Source organism: Protopterus annectens, chromosome 5.part1 (assembly GCF_019279795.1).
Source record: "Protopterus annectens isolate FY-2018-M chromosome 5.part1, PAN1.0, whole genome shotgun sequence".
Classification (NCBI taxonomy): Eukaryota; Metazoa; Chordata; order Ceratodontiformes; family Protopteridae; genus Protopterus; species Protopterus annectens.
In genome coordinates, this window is record NC_056736.1 from 639,864,164 (window position 1) to 639,881,924 (window position 17,761).

General features: G+C 39.4%; 1 protein-coding gene across 1 annotated transcript in view; it reads right to left on the minus strand.

Annotated features, from left to right (window-relative positions):
* Nucleotides 1–17,761, minus strand: part of MTUS2 (microtubule associated scaffold protein 2) — a 3,916,139-nt gene that overhangs the window by 303,658 nt on the left and 3,594,720 nt on the right. The window contains exon 11 of the mRNA XM_044073264.1: nt 15,658–15,872. Coding sequence (XP_043929199.1) covers nt 15,658–15,872 — 215 coding nt within the window. The remainder of the gene's footprint in view (nt 1–15,657; nt 15,873–17,761) is intronic.

Here is a 17,761-nt window from a genome sequence, read left to right on the forward strand (position 1 = left end):
AATACTTCTGAAGCCATTCTCCACTGCTAAAGGGAAGCCAACCTCATTAAAAACCCAAAACAAACATTCCCCCAAAAAGCTAGTCAAACTCATTCTCCGCATCAAATACCTGTATTAACAGATCCTGTAAATTCCTTTCCAATTCAATTGAGCCTATAACACAAGTAATACAATCTGTTTTTAACCATTTGGGGAATCTGTGCAGTGGTTTTAAGGATTTGAAGGACTCACACTGGCAGTTTAATGTACTCATCTGCATAAAATAAAATCAGCCTGGTTCAGATGCACCAGAGAAGACAACATAAGCATAAACCTTCTGCTGCATACTTTCAAAAACAACTTGTAAGAAGTTTTAAGGAAAGAAACTGGATGATAAGTAGAGCTAAAGCATTCTTTTCAGGCTTCACTAGCATAGACACCATCCACAAAGGGTGCGGGTAACCTCGTGCAGTGAAAATATCCATTAAAGTGAAAGGTTATCTGTAAGAGAAGGCAGCCTTTCCAGGGAATGTGTCTGCATGCTAACAATTTATTTAATATAACTGACAGAGGTCTTGTTGGATTTTCCTTGATTCTATGTGGGAAACCTCCTGGTATAGGTCTGGACCCATGGAACTTGAGTTTTTATTTTTACTTTACCATGTCTGTAGTTATATAAGGGATTTCTCTTCTGGTCTCTATAGCCCTCAGATATATAGGTTCATAGGTGATTACTAGGCTAATGACACTGGGGTCCCTTTGTAAGCCTAGCCATGCTTCCTAAATGTATCTGGCAAGTTTTGATACCCTATTTTTTTTATTTTTTATGGGTACATGTAGGCTTAGGCATGGGTAGTCAATCATTTACAAGCTGCCTCTGTTTACAAGAGACATAGGTGCCAGACCAGGGGTAAATTTCCAATTCTCCACCCACTGGTCTGAGTTACACTTGAATTGTGTTAGGGAAGAACTCTGCTTCACATAGATGGGAAGCCTGTTCCAGAGAAGGGTCTATATCATATGTTCGAAGTTTTATAACTTTGAACATTAAAATATCAAATTTAAATGTTCGAAGTTATAAAACTTCCAACAGATGTAAAAAAAAACAAAACAAACAAACTCAAAACTAACGGCTGTTAAGTAGGGGGGCAAGCCCCCCTGTACCCCCACACACCCTGCTTTTTAAATATACCAACTCCAAGACTGCACTATAATGCGGTGTCAGAGTTGGTATATTTAAAGAGCGGGGGTTGTGGGGGATGCAGGGGGGCTTGCCCCCCCCGCCTACACTAGTCAGGTAAGTTCCGCTTTTTTTTTTTTTTTTTTTTTTAATTATATGTTCAATGTTTGAAACTTCGAACATTTAAATTCGATTATTTAATGTTCAAAGTTTTCAAACTTTGAAAATACAATGTAGACCCCCAGAGAAGCAATACTCACTGGGACACATACCTGTCCTTCCAACATGTCCTATTTATGTTCCAGATGAGGTTTAGGGCCCTTGATTGAGTAATTCTGCTGCTGTTTGTTTGGCAGATGTACAGCAGGTCCATCAGAATAGGATCAGAGGATGCTTTTTAGGCAGGCATAGATGGATTCTCACCATTCTGTAGGAGACAGAGCACAGGAATAGGTGTTTGACGTGGTCTATGTAGGACATGCTGTTTATGTCCTGTATTCTTTTTGTTTGGAACATCTGTGGACACTCCAGTTGTTACATATGAAGGCCAGGTACATAACAAAGGGGGCACTGTGCAAAATGACTGGTCTGATAAGAACCAAGGAAAGACAGACAGTGACATCCTTCAACCTAGATGTCATGCCTTTGCTTATATAAATTTCACAATATATAATGATATCATTACTGCAACAGACACACAATGATCAAAGGCCAGGTTATTGTCTACATGTTCCCAAATCCCTGACCACTAGGTCTATTCTTAGGGGTGGCTAGGTATAGCCAACTTCATAAAGGATGCTGTTATTTCTTTCTTGGCATTGAGTTTTAGATCATGGCTCTGGCACCAGTCATTAGTCTGTGTCAGGCCAGGCCTTCTTGGAAGGAATTTATGTTTTCAGGGGTTTCTATGAATACATCTAGTTCGCAACTGTCTGTAAACGTGGTCAACTAGAGACCCCTGACATTAAGTGTGACCTCAGAGAAGTAGATGCCAAAAAGGAAGGGCCCAGCATCTAGCTTTGAGAGACTCTACTCGTGACTGGCCTTTTTGGGAAGGTAGTCTCCCCTATCCTACCTTCTTGGGTATTATCTGTGAGCCAGATGTCTATCCAGTGGGTTTATACCTAATTTTGCGAGGTTTGTCTATCATGCCCCAGTGAGGCATTGTTTAGAATGCTTTTGCCAGGTCAAAGTAAGCAGTATACAACATTTTACCTTGCCCATTGCTTTGGTGACCTTGTTGAAGTACTCCACCAAGATGAGTAGGCATGATCTGCCCTTTACAAAACCAGACTAGGCTGGATCCAGTGTCTGAAAGTTTACTATGCCATTGTTTATCATTTCTATGATAATTCTTTCCAGGACTTTGCATATGAGACTAGTCAGACTTATGGATCTGTAGTTACCTGGGTCAATAGATGGCCCTCCCTTGTGCAGGGGGCTTTACAGTTGCTGTCCTCCACTCATATGGCACAAAACCTGTCTGGATGCTATAGTTAATTAGTGATTCTAGTGGTCCTGATAAGTTGTTTTTTGATATTATGGAGACATCCTGGGATATTATCAGGGCCCATCCATATAGTGCTCTTGGAGTGGAGAGTTCATTGAGGCCCTGTTTCCTAGTGACAGTTGGGGAGTTATACTTGAGGGTATTTCTTGAACATTGTCTGTGGGGGGGGTAAACTGTAGCTGAATTTATATGCCATTAGATTTGCTATATCTTCTGGCTCAGTATAGGTGGCTCCATTTACAATTAGTTCAGCACATTGCTGTGTATTGTCTTTGAGGCTACAGACATAACTGAAGAATGCCTTGTGACTGACCTTGGCCTGGGAGGCTATTTTTACCTCAAGTTGGTTCTGGTAGACTTTATTAGCCCCCTGAGCTGCTCATTTAGATCAGAGAGAGAGTTTTTACTTTGCCGGACATTGCACTTCCAAATTCATGCTGTGATTTTCTTACCTTTGTTATATAACCTGTTGATGTTGGGATTCCACTAAGGTGGCTTATTGTTTGAGTTTGTCCTCTGCTTACTCTGGGTAGGTACAGCTGTCTCTGTGCAACCATTAACATGATTGTACAGAGTTTCCATGAACAATTCCACATAGGCAGCAGAATTCTTAGGGTTTGTAATTTTGATAGGTTATCATTTAATAGTAGGAAGTTTGTCTTAGAATAATTCCTAAAAGTTCCAGGATTAGCTGGGGTCTCGGGTTTTATTTTTATTTCTAAGGAAACAGCTTTATGGTTTGACCTGACCAGTGAGGACATTACACTCTGGGGTGCAATGTTCTCCTATGTTTGTGCAGACCTGATCAAGGCTATTAGTATCCCTAGTGGGTGTACAGACTAGCTGATTCAGGATGCTTGTGTTTATAAAGTCCAAGAATCTCTAGGGATGCATGCTTGGTGTTCTGTACAATTCCCAGTTTATAGTGGGGGTAGTTAAAGTCACCCATGGATATTGTATTAGCTCAAATGGGGCATATCTTCAGTAGATTTAAGTATGTGCTGTGGGTTTCTTGGCTCATAGAGTGGGACCTATAGCTTACAAGGATATGGTATGGGACTTTATTAATGGTGATTTGGACATGGAAAATTTAAAGCACATCACAATGTTTGACCAGCCTTAACGTGTATTTGTACACAAATTAAAGACACCTCCACCTTTTGTCCCTTCCTGTGCTGTAGCTAGTCTAAACAGGCATTATAGCCATGTACTGCTGGGGTACATTCCACAGCTTTAAATGATATCTCAGCAACTGCACAGATGTCTAAATTCTTAAGCATGAAGAGAGCTTGTAAGGATTAGAGGTTCTTATTTAGACTCCTGGCATTGAGCAGTAGCACCTTTAGATTTTCTTGGGTTGTTTTGCTATTATGGAAGGTTTATCAAGCTGGCAATACCTAAAAAAGGCACTATGGGGTGGATAAGATTTCTGCCAATATTTGAAAGCTTAGAAGGGACATGTGCAGACCATTCCTGATAAAGCAATGCGGTCTGTCAACCATATCTTCCCAGGATAAGAAATACTGTATCCCCTTTGAATGTTATTTGCTTATTGTGAAGACTGCATAAACATTTCCTGGAAGCACATATGCTGCATCTTGTTGCTTGGCAATCACTTCACTGTTTCTTAATGATGTTACTGTCAAATTTTCCCTTAACATTTTCTGATGTTATTTAAAGAACACCTTATGGTTAGGATGGCCATCGTAGTGGTGTCTAAGTATGTTGTTGTTGTTGCGTCTTTAAGTTTTTCCCGGTTAGGGGTCACCACAGCAGAACTCCGGTCCGCTAATGATTGGCAGTTGATTTTTACATGCCGAGTTGCCAGCCCTGACGCACAACCTTCAACGAAGGTACGCCCATTCACGCATGTCTCCACACAGAAGACGCTCTAGCTGAGAATCTAACAGGACAACGTCTAACTGTGAGGCGACAACGCTACCGCAGCACCACCACCGCAGTGCAGTGGTGTCTAAGTATAAGGGTGGAAAACAATTTCAAGATCAAAGTTGGATCTATAAGATTTCATAAGAAAAGCATGTAGCTTAGTCTGGTTTTTATGACTAGAGTAATTTCTGAAAGGTAAGCAGTACCTCTTTTTGTCTGCTTTTATTATTAACTTTTACAATTCCACTAATTTCTTTTAATGTATCTATGTATTTATGTCTTACTAGTTTATGTTTCTTTATGCAAATGTTAAAATTATCGAAGAACCCACTGACACCTTCCTGAACAAGTTTATCTAGATCACAGAGGACAGTACTTGGGCTTTCTAGACTATATTATTAATTGTATCATACTTAAGTCTAGGAAGGATGATTTGTGAATGAATTTGATTTTACTCTAAGGCTAAAGATAATGGTACCACATTCTGTGTCTGTTGCAGATGGTACAACCATGTACGGTGAGTAAAAAGATCATGTTTGTTAGCATGATATTTAAGATTCTGTCATCTTTAGTTCGATTTCATGCTGTATGTTTGAAGTTATGTTTTGAAAGTTGTGTTTTGATTAACACAGTTAATTTATATTTAAGCATATATACTTGCATTGAACAGTTACCCACTTAAATGTATTTTTACATACTGGAGTTTATTCAGGCAATCAGCATGCTTGATAAATACACTTTAACCTTAGACTAGCTATATGTATGCTCATCTTACACTATACTATCCAGTAAGAATTGAAACATACAGTTCCAATCATAAAAACACATTACGTATTGCAACTCACATCATGAATCCAACGTGACCAATTTCTGTCTAAAGCCTGCCTCTGCTAACTCAGCAACTCAAACTACAATAAACCATTTGAAAAATTTTGAAACAGATGAAGGTGCAAGAGATAAATACCAGTAATTCTAAAGTTCCAACCCAGAATTTCTTTACTCTGGTAATTGTACTAGTTATTTTACAACTAACTGATAAATTAGATGGACACCTTGTGCATAACTGATACAGGATTGTTAAAATGATCCCAAGTATCTCTTAGATGAAAATATAACGGGTACATATTACATTATCAAACTTTTAAAAGTTCGAACATCATATGGTAAACACCATATGATCGAACTTTTAAAAGTTTGAACGTTTCAATGGAGATTTCCTTACAGTGCGGAATGGGAAGATTTCCTTTTCCTGCACTGTAGTGCGATCTCAGAGTTGGTATACTTAAAGAGTGGGGGGTGTGGGGGTGCAGGTGTCCTGCCCCTGCTTAAAATGGCCAGGTAGGTTTTTTCTGTTGTTAATTTTTTTTTTTCACTTTTCGAACTTTTAAAAGTTTGATCATATGGCTTCGACCATATGAGGTTCAAACATTTAAAAGTTTGATAATGTAATAAACACCTAAATATAACACTCAATAGCTAGGCACATGGTCACAGGTATTCTTCAACTACTCAGAAATACAAGATTTTTAGCATACAATAGAAAATGCAACTCAAAACTACTTCCTCAGACAATGCTGGGTTTTCAAACAGTTCATCCTCTTTAACTTACCTATTCCCGATAAGATCCTCTCTTTTCAACAAGGTATTCTTTGGACCATGTTAAATATCAGAAAATGTACTACTCTTCCCTCAAAAAGTTTGTGAGCTCCAACAGTGGTGGAAAAAACAGATGCTTTTTCACTCTTTTATGATATAAGATATTCTACTAAGAAATTCAGAACATGGAAAAACGTTTATGTGAGATGATGGTGGGGCAAACATCTGCAGTAGAATATGTTAGAATGATATGAATATAAACCAGTCTGAAATGGTTCCTCTTGTACATGAAAGTAGCAGCACTTTCCTTTTGAACAGTTTATAAGATGTTGCAATTACTTGAAATTAATTTACAATCCAATGACACTCTCCAAACATATTTCCTTCTACTATCACCAGGTGTTTCCCCTTTATCTTTTCTTTACTTCAGCTCTTATTTAGCAACAGACAATATAAAATAAGTGTTATTAGTAAATCTGAGTTACATTTGTTTCATTTATGAAAAAAGAACCACAGGATGTGGAAGACTATATAGTAATACAGACATATGTCTTAATATTTACAGATGACATAAAGCAGCACCTTGGCTCTAGATGATTGTCACTGTTCAAGTGACACCCCGACCCTATGTGCAAAATGGGAAAAGGGGTGAGTATGGATGGATGGATGGATAAAGCAGCATCTCTGATGCTACAATATTCCTGTACCTGAAATGTTTAAACTAAAAGAAAACTCAGCCAGTCTAGATTTTCAACAGTGTGATTGCTTACCTGCATGTCCACAGCTAGTGGGGTTTGGCTTTATTGGTCTGAATTTGTCCATAACAGACTTAAAGAGAAAAACAGTTGTGGGCATTCACAACTGCCATATAGCTGAAACACCTGATGTCCTCAAGGGTCATTTGCATATACCCCATGTTACCTCTAATACAACAGGATTTAAAGAATCAAACAGTAGAAAATCTAGCTTGGCTGGGTTTTTCTTTTAGTTTTTGCTGATGTTTTTATTTTGTGTGACCTTGTATCTGAAATGTTTGGAATGCTTTGCCTGAATGTGGCCCCCTTTGACCCTCCTACATGTGTTGCATCCCCTTTCTAATGTTACTGCAATACATAGCAGACACAGTCCATAAAAATCACAGACAGAAAACAAATGATGATTTGACACACTGTTACAAGCATAAGCAATAATTTTATTTAAATCAAAAAAAGTGGTTTGACACTTTCACTGTTAACAAGTAAACAAGTAACATAATCATATATATTACTTTTGATAAGTAAACAAGTAACATACAAGCATACACTTGCCTGACTTATGGTGAACACCAACAGAATTTGCTGGACAGTTCAAGCGCAACAGGATGGCAGAAGGTTGTGACCCACCGAGGAAAGTATCCCGATAGATCAAATGATACAATAAAAATGTATCTGTTATAGAACAGAGGCAATGGAATCTGCTACTTGATTGTGATTTAAAATGTTGCTGCTGTGATATCAATTATCTAGCAGTGTTTTAATATGTCTCGCACCGCTATGGCACAGGTTCTGTAGTTCTGTATATGAGGTGCGTTGACTCAGAGAAAGGGAAAGAGGTTAGTTTAAGTTTTAAAAAATTTTACCTTTTCTCTAATTTTGTTTGAACTCAGAGGTATTAAATATTATTAAAACCAGGGGTACAAGGCAATGCAGACCCTGCAAAATTGACTGAACACTATTTTGCATTTTTGCTTGCAATGTTCAGAGGTGTTATTTTTATCATTTAGATGATTTTGTTCGGATATTTTGCAGCTTAAGGGAAATGTATTACCTCATTACTGACCCAGCTGTCATAGTAAACACTGGGGATCTTCCATGATGGGTTGATGAAAACCCTAGCGGTAAATCCAACAAGGTGTAACCTAGAAAGAACAGTTAAAGTTAACAGATCAGAAGACTGAGTCCTGAAGTACAGAGGTACCAAAAGAGGTGTTACATAAGGAACTGTGTCAATATAATAATGCTTGTAAAAGTGTGAACCAATCATCAAGTGGCCATGGCATAAATTTCTGCAATGGAAGCATTCCTGAAGCAAATTCTGGAAGCAGTCACATTCTGATGAAGTGGCCTATAACCACAGCATTTTCCATCAGATGATAAGGTGTATGATGGCAAAAGATAATGCAGGTGACAGTCCACCTGGAAAGGAACTGCTTGATGATTGCCAGTTCTACCCTCTCTGCAGCAAAGCAAGAAACAATAGCACTTGAATCTTTTTAATATTTTATCTCATTAGTTTTGTGTCTACTGTTTCAGCACATTGCATTAAGGCTATACTGTGCTAACAAGCTTCATCCTTTGAGTTTTATTTCCACAGTCTTCATTTGCTTAATGTGTGACTCACAGCAAGTCACTTAACCAGACAGTTTTCTTGAGTCACCCCACCCCCCACAACACACACACAGGGTAATCCTATGGGCTAGGCTTGTAAAGGCTCCAGGGCCATTAGCCTAGAACACACCTATGATCACCTCGCCTGGCTACCAACTGGTGAAACAGTAATGTCTGTTATCTAGGGCTCACTGCACATTAACTTCTCTGCATAGGAGGCATGATCACATGACCCATTCCTTGTTCAGATATCAGACATTGAAATTATTGTGGGAATAGACAGGATTACAGAAACAGCTTTCACTCCAAAGGCCTTTATGACTAGCAAGACTACAAGTAGCTTCAACTATGAAGGAGGAACTGAGGTGAGCAACCCATTCTACCAACAAAGCAACTAGCATCAGAACATGCAAAAGGTTTGGCTGCAGGAGTGGGGCATCCACCTGAAGGTTGAAGTGGACTCTCCACCAGTCTATGACCCAGGAAATAAGGGGCTGATAACAGGAGAAGAGATCTAAAAGAAGCACGTTATGGTTCTACAACCACTGACATCTCACAATCTGCTGAAATATGTACATCTTCGAGTATGCCAAATGCATCATGAAGATCTAGGAAGGTCCAGGCCTGGACCCTCTCTGCTGTACCTGTCCAGGCATGGACCTTCAACTGTATCCAAACAAAGGCTGCCAAGCTCTTGGATCTTTCAGGTCTTCTCTAGGAGCATAAATGACCAGTAACAGAGACAGTACACAACTCCACCTTAGTGAAACCAGTCCTCTGATGTAAGAATAAAGAAATGATATCTCTGTTCGTGATCGCCCCTCAGGTACTGCAGCCATGGCAGCATCCACTGAGGTGATGCCATAAGTGAGTCCCATGATAAGGCCAACATAAGCCAGCTGCCTATGTAGGAGAATGAAGAGAGATACTCCTCCTGCAATACTATAACCACCATGGTCGACACCATGGTAATTAGTCTAGGTGCAAAGGAATGTCTGAATGACAGCATTTTATATCCAATAGTGATGCTCACCCACAAATATCATGAGCAGCCCCAGACAATGACATGCTAAAAGATGCCTAGTGAGAACATTCAGGCACCCAACAGCCACAGGGGAAGACCCTCTGGAGAGTAACAATCCAGTACCTGATGTATCAAATATGTTTGCAGAAGGTGATATGGTTTAGCACAGTATGGAAGCTTTCTATCCCCTTCAAAACCAGAAAAACACTGGTGAATAAGTCATTGCCTCAGTCTGAATAGCCACTCTGAGAAGTACAGTTTAAGTCTACTCTAAAAGCTGGGTCAGTTTGGTCTATTTTCTTTTTTTTTGTTAGATTTTTACTTCTACTGCCTGCCGACCATTAGACATGCTCTCAGTCAGTTGGCTCATTCATTTCACATACATTGGGGTGACAGTCAAAAAGTTGGATCCTCATTTACGCAGCCTTTGTTATGGCTAAGTTTTTTGCTTTTTTGCAGCCTAATCACATTCTGCATGCACAGCAACATGCCCAAGGTTCTGTGTGCAGTCAGTACCAGTGAGTGCATCCTTCCCATTTCCATGAATGACATAACCCCTTGGGATATCCCTACTCCCCTTCAAGCCAGTAATATTGCAGGGTCTCTAGTCTCCACTGGGGAATGAACCATAGGAACATGTACCTGAGGCATATGCCCCTGCACTTTCTTCCCTACGGGAAGTGGGTCTGCAGAGCTACATCACTCCTTTCCTAACCTGCACCAGCTGCATATGCCCCTGCACTTTCTTCCCTAGGGGAAATGGGTCTGCAGAGCTACATCACTCCTTTCCTAACCTGCACCAGCTCCAGCAGTCACTTGAGACGCTAATCAAACGTAGGCCACTTGAGTCATAATCCAGGCTTTATCCTGTTACACCAACAAGCGGGCCAGATTCATGTTTCTGTGGAAGAAATTTAAAGGTCTAAGAAGTGATGAACCTGCCAGAAATGCTCCCAGAGCCCTAGAGTATAGTAAGGACTAGGACTGCTCAGCTGGTTAAGTCATTCTCTTGGATGTATTAGCTGGCACACAAGTGAGACCATGTGATGCTTAAGGACCTTGCCTGATCGATTAGGAGGTTTCTATTTACAGGGAATGGTAGGCCTAGAAGAAGAAGGGCTGGAGGGGGCTGAAGGGGGCTCCTATAGGTCCATCATAGTGGAGAGGGTTTGATTTCTTGTTAAGAGGTCATCTACCAGGCCCTGTGAGGGCTGGCAGAATTAAAACTCCCCTCTGAAACTGGCATCCAGGATGAATTATTTGAGCTTCTCCTTAAAAAAAGGAAAGCTGAAGTTAGCCACCCTTCATAGGGTTCTGCTGAACCTGCTTTTTTAATCATAGTGTCAGCACAGTCCACATCACAAACAGCCAACTGAAGGTCCACAATGAACAGCATAAAGAGAGAACTGAGCACATCTTCCTTGAAAACAGCCCCAAGAAAGGAGGAAAAATTTTCCAGTGCCTTGTTCAGGAACAGCTTGAGAGTCCTAAGGCTCAGTGTATCAGAGGGGAAAACATTCTTGCCCACCTTGCATATGACATTAAACACTACCTGTGGTGGCAAACTGACAAATGTTGCATTTTTGGGGACTTATGCATGGTCAGGGAAATCTCACAGGAGCCAAATCAAGGTTGTCTTGTCAGAATCTTTTTTTTATTCAGCAAGGGGCTTGCAAAGAGCACCTCCTCTCTGAGAAGCCACACAAACACAGTCTAGGTGCTTCAAGTACTTTGCATCTCAGATGTCATGGAAAGCATATCACAGCAGGTTTCCAACAAGAAACAAAAAAAAAAAAAAAAAAAAACAAGCTAAATCCCAAAGCAAATATATTTAGGGTAATTATACTGCATATTAAGGCTAATTATCCTGTAAACTCCAGACAAAATTTTGCAATTTTCATTTCACAAAGGAGAGAACTGCACTCATTAATATTATTATATTAAAGAATAAAAATGTATTTAATTTTTGAGAAGAGGAAAAAAAAAAGTGAGTGTCCATCTTTCCCAAGAGTGTGCAATATCTGAGTTAAAATATGTAAGTGGAGCGATTCAGCCTTTTACATGAGGGGGTAGACAGGACTTGCTTTACTGCAAAAACATGATTACATACTACACTCCAATGAATTAGACTGATCCACTTTTTCACATATCAGTAGCTTAATTTCAGCCTGTCGTTATTTGATGAAAATGTTGCTACATGACATGTAAAAATGACAAGAGCTGTATAAATGTACAGAAGAACAATAAGCAAAAATGTTTGTAGACATGTTGATGTATGGGATGATGCTTTTAAAGAACATAAGATGCACTTTAAGGTTTGTTACAAAAAAACTGTGGTGAAATAACATTATTCATATAGTGTGATTTTAATGTCAGAAGTTCTGTTATTAGCACTTCTGAACTTCTGAAAGCAACATTGCTTTAATTACAAGGAACTGGAGTCACAAGAAACAAGCCCTGGCAGTATTTAGAACCCAACCAGTAAAGGAGAAGAAGACTGATTCGCAAACCCTTGTGCCAAGCCACAAGAACGTTGTACTGCTAAGTGTTGGAAAATATGGCCAACGGTGATCTAAAGACAAGAGAATACTAAAAGTAAACAGCTTGTCAGCTGGTGGAAGTGGTTTCTGCCCAGTGTGGTGGGCAGGAAATGAGATTCAGAAAGGCTTTGACTGTACTGCAGATTGCACATATGACTTGGTGTTGCACACAAGGACAATGGTGTACAAGTCCACAAACCTACAAGAAATGTAAACACATACTTAGTAACAGCTGTTTCACACAACTACATCTGCTTGTAGAATTTGAACTGGTGTTGATTAACTGGCCATCCATGCACCAAACTGCACATACCATCACTCTCAGGTTGACTGCGATAACATGGATCTGGTCAACGGACTGCTGTTCCAAGACGGGTTTGTATTATATAATTGAAAGGAATGAATGTCGAACGGATTAAATGTTGAAATTGCCATTCTTCGATTTGTTTTTTTGTGAGATTGCGGTACAGTGAAGATCGGGAATTTTGCCCTTTCCTCACTGTAGTTCGATCTTGGAGTTGGTATATATAATTAGCGGGTGGTGTGGGGGGCACAGCCCCCCACAAAAGCAATTTCAATGAATGGCAGTTTCGACATTTAAGCCATTTGACATTTGTTCCTTTCGATTATATAATATAGACCCACCAAGACACCATATTATTGCATGCCTTGCCAAGCTGCTTACCTATTCATGCAGGATAGCATCAGTACTACAGCTTAGCGAAAACAGCTGCCAAGATGCAATGATGACTTTCTGAATCCAGCCCATGGTATCCCTCATACTCAGCACAATTTTATCTTACCAGATAAGTTGTTCAGCTAAATTTACATACAAAGAAGACTATATGAATGGCACTATAAGTTGTCAGATTCTGGATTCCTGAATAAGCATTAATGTAACTTTATGAGATCATGGCAAAGTAATGAATTTGGCAAACTAGAATCTTCCATTAAGACAAAGACAACAAAATCAACCAGCCAGAGTCCACTAACTTGCAATGCTGTTTATATGGTCTAGATTTATAACTTGAACTATACTATTCAACTTCATAAAATAAAATCTATTTAAGTAGTGCACACAGTGGCTCCTTCTATACCTACTGCAGGTAAGTACTAACTTCCATTTACCATATGTACTATGAGGCATTATGACCAGATGGTCAACCATAATATGCTGCAGTATTTTTATTCCTGGACATCAATAAAGAAGATTTACCACTTGAGCTTCTTTCTTCAGGTGAATTGTCTTTATTACTATTCACCCCCTATTCACCAGGTCTTGCTGAATGACTTCCCCTCCTTCTGCCCATTTGGCTTGTTGTTACTCTCTTAGGGATGAGTCAGGCATCCTCTAGCTTGGGCAAGAGCCTTACAGCACATTTATTCCCTGCCTGGGGGCCCAATCAGCCAAATATCTCCCCCAGAAAGGGGAAAGATAGGTAGCAGAGAGCAGGCCAGTCTGACTGACCCAGTGGACTCGCCTCTCCTTTTGGGGCTCAGAGCTCAGCTACTGTTTTTACACGTGAAGGACATGCATGCCAATGCATGATCAACCTTCATGGGGCAACACCTGTAGCTACCCCTAGGTGTCACGCAAGCCTGAAACACCCTTCCCAAGAATGGGTGAGCAGGTGGCAGGTTGGTATAATGTTTAAGGTGTTTACCTTACAGGCACAACGTGCAAGGTTTGACACTCACATAGGGTAATTGGCCAGGCTTAAAATGGCTCACAAGGGCAGCTAGCCTTGTATGAACCCATGAACCTCATCACCCCCCCCCAACTAGCACAGATGCTTTAATCTAACATGGGCTACCAGGGCTCCATGTCAGGGCTTCATCCCTCTGTGCCACGTGTATGTAGGACTTTCTTTATATCTACTCTTGAACACAAAAAACTCTCTTGTTTTGACTGATCTCTAATTAATAATTTTCTGTATTTGCATGGAGTCACACATACTAGAGAGCCAGAAAAATAGACATAAAACTACCCAAGGAAAAAAGGCGGAGGGCCTCTACACCCCTGGAAGGGCGTTAATTCCACATTAACACACACCCTGGAGAGCATTATTGTGCTTAGAGAATGGGCTCTCTGTAAAATTGTTGTTTTACTTTCTTATTTATTTTTTTTAAATAAAATATTATTTGTTTATATATTTTTAATGTAAAATAGTTCCTCTGTCTAATGTTTCAAACTTGCTCTAGTATATGGTAATGGTGCTGGAGAAAGAATTTTACATCGATTTATAAAAAATAATACAGTGCTTAAAAAACAGTAACCAAGTAAAACACAACAATTTTACATAGAGCCCATTCTCCCTCATTTACACACACACACACACACACACACACACACACACACACACACACACACACACACACACACACACACACAAACACACACACTCACACTATGCTGCCGTGAAATGGCAGACTCATTTGTCAGTGGGCATTACTTGTTCATCAATACCCTGCTGGAAAACATTCATTCTCCAGTCAGGGTGTTGATGCACAGTTTGCCCATTCTATAAACTGGAAGAATGACTTGGGTTTCATTAGACAAATCTTCTATTGAAGTTACTTGATATTTTATTCACTTTCTCTACCTATATATAGTTATTGTTTGGCAGTTGGCTTAGAGGATTAAGGAGCTGTTTCCAGTGGTCCAGAGGTACAAAGTTTGATACCCTTAGCCTCCATTGTCACTTAACCATACACTACTCCTAGGCTGTGTGTGAAAAAGATCCATAGAAATCAGTGCTCTATCCCAGAAAACAAATAAAAATTAATTGTAACAATAAGATCACTGATGTATTTTCTGATTTGTAGTGTAAATACTACAAGTAATGCAGAAGTGTTCCTTATTCCTGTCTCTTGTCACAGGATTAAGAGAATGAGACTACCTAAAATGGATGAACCAGTAATGTTATACACCATGAAAGAAAAAAGCACCAATGATACAGGGCAGACATGCAGTCTTATCACAGAGGGAGAATGCAATGTACCATAGAGCCAGGAAATGGTAGGGAAAGGATGTGGAAAAGCTAAAGGACTGCACCTTTTTGTTGCCTTAGAAAACTATGACTTATTCAGCCTGACAGGAGTTGGTCTACATTATATCTGCTGCTGCTGTACTCCATGTTACACCCTACTACTCACTGACAAATAACTGAGTATGGTAGAGCTACAGTTATCAGGTATATCTCAGGATACATATTATACTTACTGCACCCCAAGATATAAGAGAATCTCTACTACAGAGCCATAACCAGAAATGCAAGCCATACACCAGAAAGGAATACCCAGCTCGCAAACACTCTAGCTAAGTACTACAGTACTGAAAGGGTACATTACACAGATATATGAACCACCCTCTCCAGCAGCTAGAAATTTAATGCACAAAAAAAAAAAATATATATATATATATATATATATATATATATATATATATATATATTATCTGCAGTACTAAGATTTCTTTGACTAGAGTATACTATAGACAAAAAAGACTGTTTTTTTCCCTTTAACCAGTCCAGTCCAGCTGTCTGCACCAGATGATGCAGGAAAATGGCACTAACCTCATCCAGATGCTGGATCCTGATTCGTTCAAGCTGTAGCTCATGTTCTTCCCGCAAGCGTTCGACTTCCTCTGAATAACGGAGTTTTAACTTTTCCTCAAGAGCCAGAAGCTCTTCATGTTGCTGTTGGTGAAGCCTTCTTACTTCAGTCTCAAATCTTCTTTCCAGCTCCTCTTTCTCCTTTTGTAATTTCTCACACCTCGCTGTGTTAAAGGCTGTTAGGCAAAGAAAATATTTGTTTATACTGTTGCTGATAGCACCAGCAGTGATACTGTAAATTCATAAAATATTTGCTTTTTAGCATGTCATATTGAACAGAATTCTACATTAAGAAAAGAATGTAGGACTATTATGAAATATATGATTATTGGTTTATTTACTACCACACTGGCAACAGTGACCTATCCTACATAATAGCACATAGTTTTGTTTATTGAAAACATTTATCTCATTTCTGACTTCTGTGATTACTTCTGCAGAAATAGAGCAACAGCTTAAATTGTTATACAGATCTGCGCAATATTCACATGTGTATAACAGTTTAAAGTGTTATACACAAGTGGATCTTGTGAAAACATGGGTGGAATATACAGTTAAAACTGCAAAAACATATATAGTTTAAATCAACTTGCCAGGTACCTTAGTGAAATAAAGACATCAACTCAAGATACCCACAATAAATTGCAGTACAACTCCACAGAGAATATAACAATTGAAAAACTTGCAGAGCAAATGATCAGTGAAGGGAATTCATACTGAATGACATTGTGCCAGTACAAGACACGAAAAAAATGATGGAACAAAATTATAAAGACAGCAAAGAAGGGGGAAGAGGATAAAATGAAGAACAGATGCATCCACTAAACAACATTTCCCAAAATTAATTGTATAACTGTCAGCTTCTACCTCCAGAGTTATGGAAAAAGCAAAAAGAATTAAGGTTAAGTCCACAAGTTATGGACAATTTTTAAATGCTACATTATTATTGCAGATCTTCTCAACTGCCTTCTTCTCTTTTGGCTGTTCCCGTTAGGGGTTGCCACAGTGGATCATCTGTTTCCATTTCTTCCTGTCCTATGCATATTGCTCTGTCACACCAACCGCCTGCATGTCCTTTCTCACCACGTCCATAAACCTTATCTTAGGCCTTCCTCTTTTCCTCTTACCTGGCAGCTTCCATCCTTAGCATCCTTTTCCCAATATACCCATCATCCCTCCTCAGCACATGTCCAAACCAATGCAATCTCGCCTCTCTGACTTTGTCTCCAAACCGTCCAACCTGAGCTGACCCTCTAATATACTGATTCCTAATCCTGTCCATCCTTGTCACACCAAGTGCAAATCTTAACATCTTTAACTCTGTCACTTTTTTTGTCAATGTCTTCTCAACTGCCTAAATAGCATTTTGTAAAATTTGTTAACATTTGTCATATTCTGCATTATGTCATCTACGAATGGATGACCACTGAGATGTTAATTAGGAACAGTACAAGCTAGGAGGATGATAAAAATGTGTTAAACCTGCAGAAATAACACTTCTACATGCTGATTTAGCACACCTGGAGAACTTGGAAATGCTGTTCAGTATGATATTTTTTGATGAATGCTGTGGTGAATTACCACTAGCCCAGAAAAGCCAAATGAAATTGAACATGGTTGAGTAAAAGGAGCTGCTTGAAGACTAATAACACAAAAAATGTTCACTATCCAGTGCCATTAATTCTACTTAAGAAGGACCTACAATGAGGAAATGGCAGCCCTCCCAGTTAAGGGATGGTGACAGAAGAAATGACACAGAAAGGCTTTTAGAGAAGAAATGCATAGAGGAATATCAGGGAACAGGAAAGACAACATATCAGTCAGTGTGGGTCAACAAAAAATTCACTCTTTCTTTGTTTGTACTATGTAAGAATGAGTGAGGAGAAGTGAGTACTTGCATCCTGGAAATGGGCTGATGTCCTTCTTAGGATTAGTTCCTCTACATTATTCCTAATGAGTTCCAGGATAGGTTCTCAGTCCCAAAACCCTGAAATGGATTAAGTAGGTAATCTGAGAATTAATACACAAAGTATTATTTTTATCACAGATGTGCACTTGTTTCTGA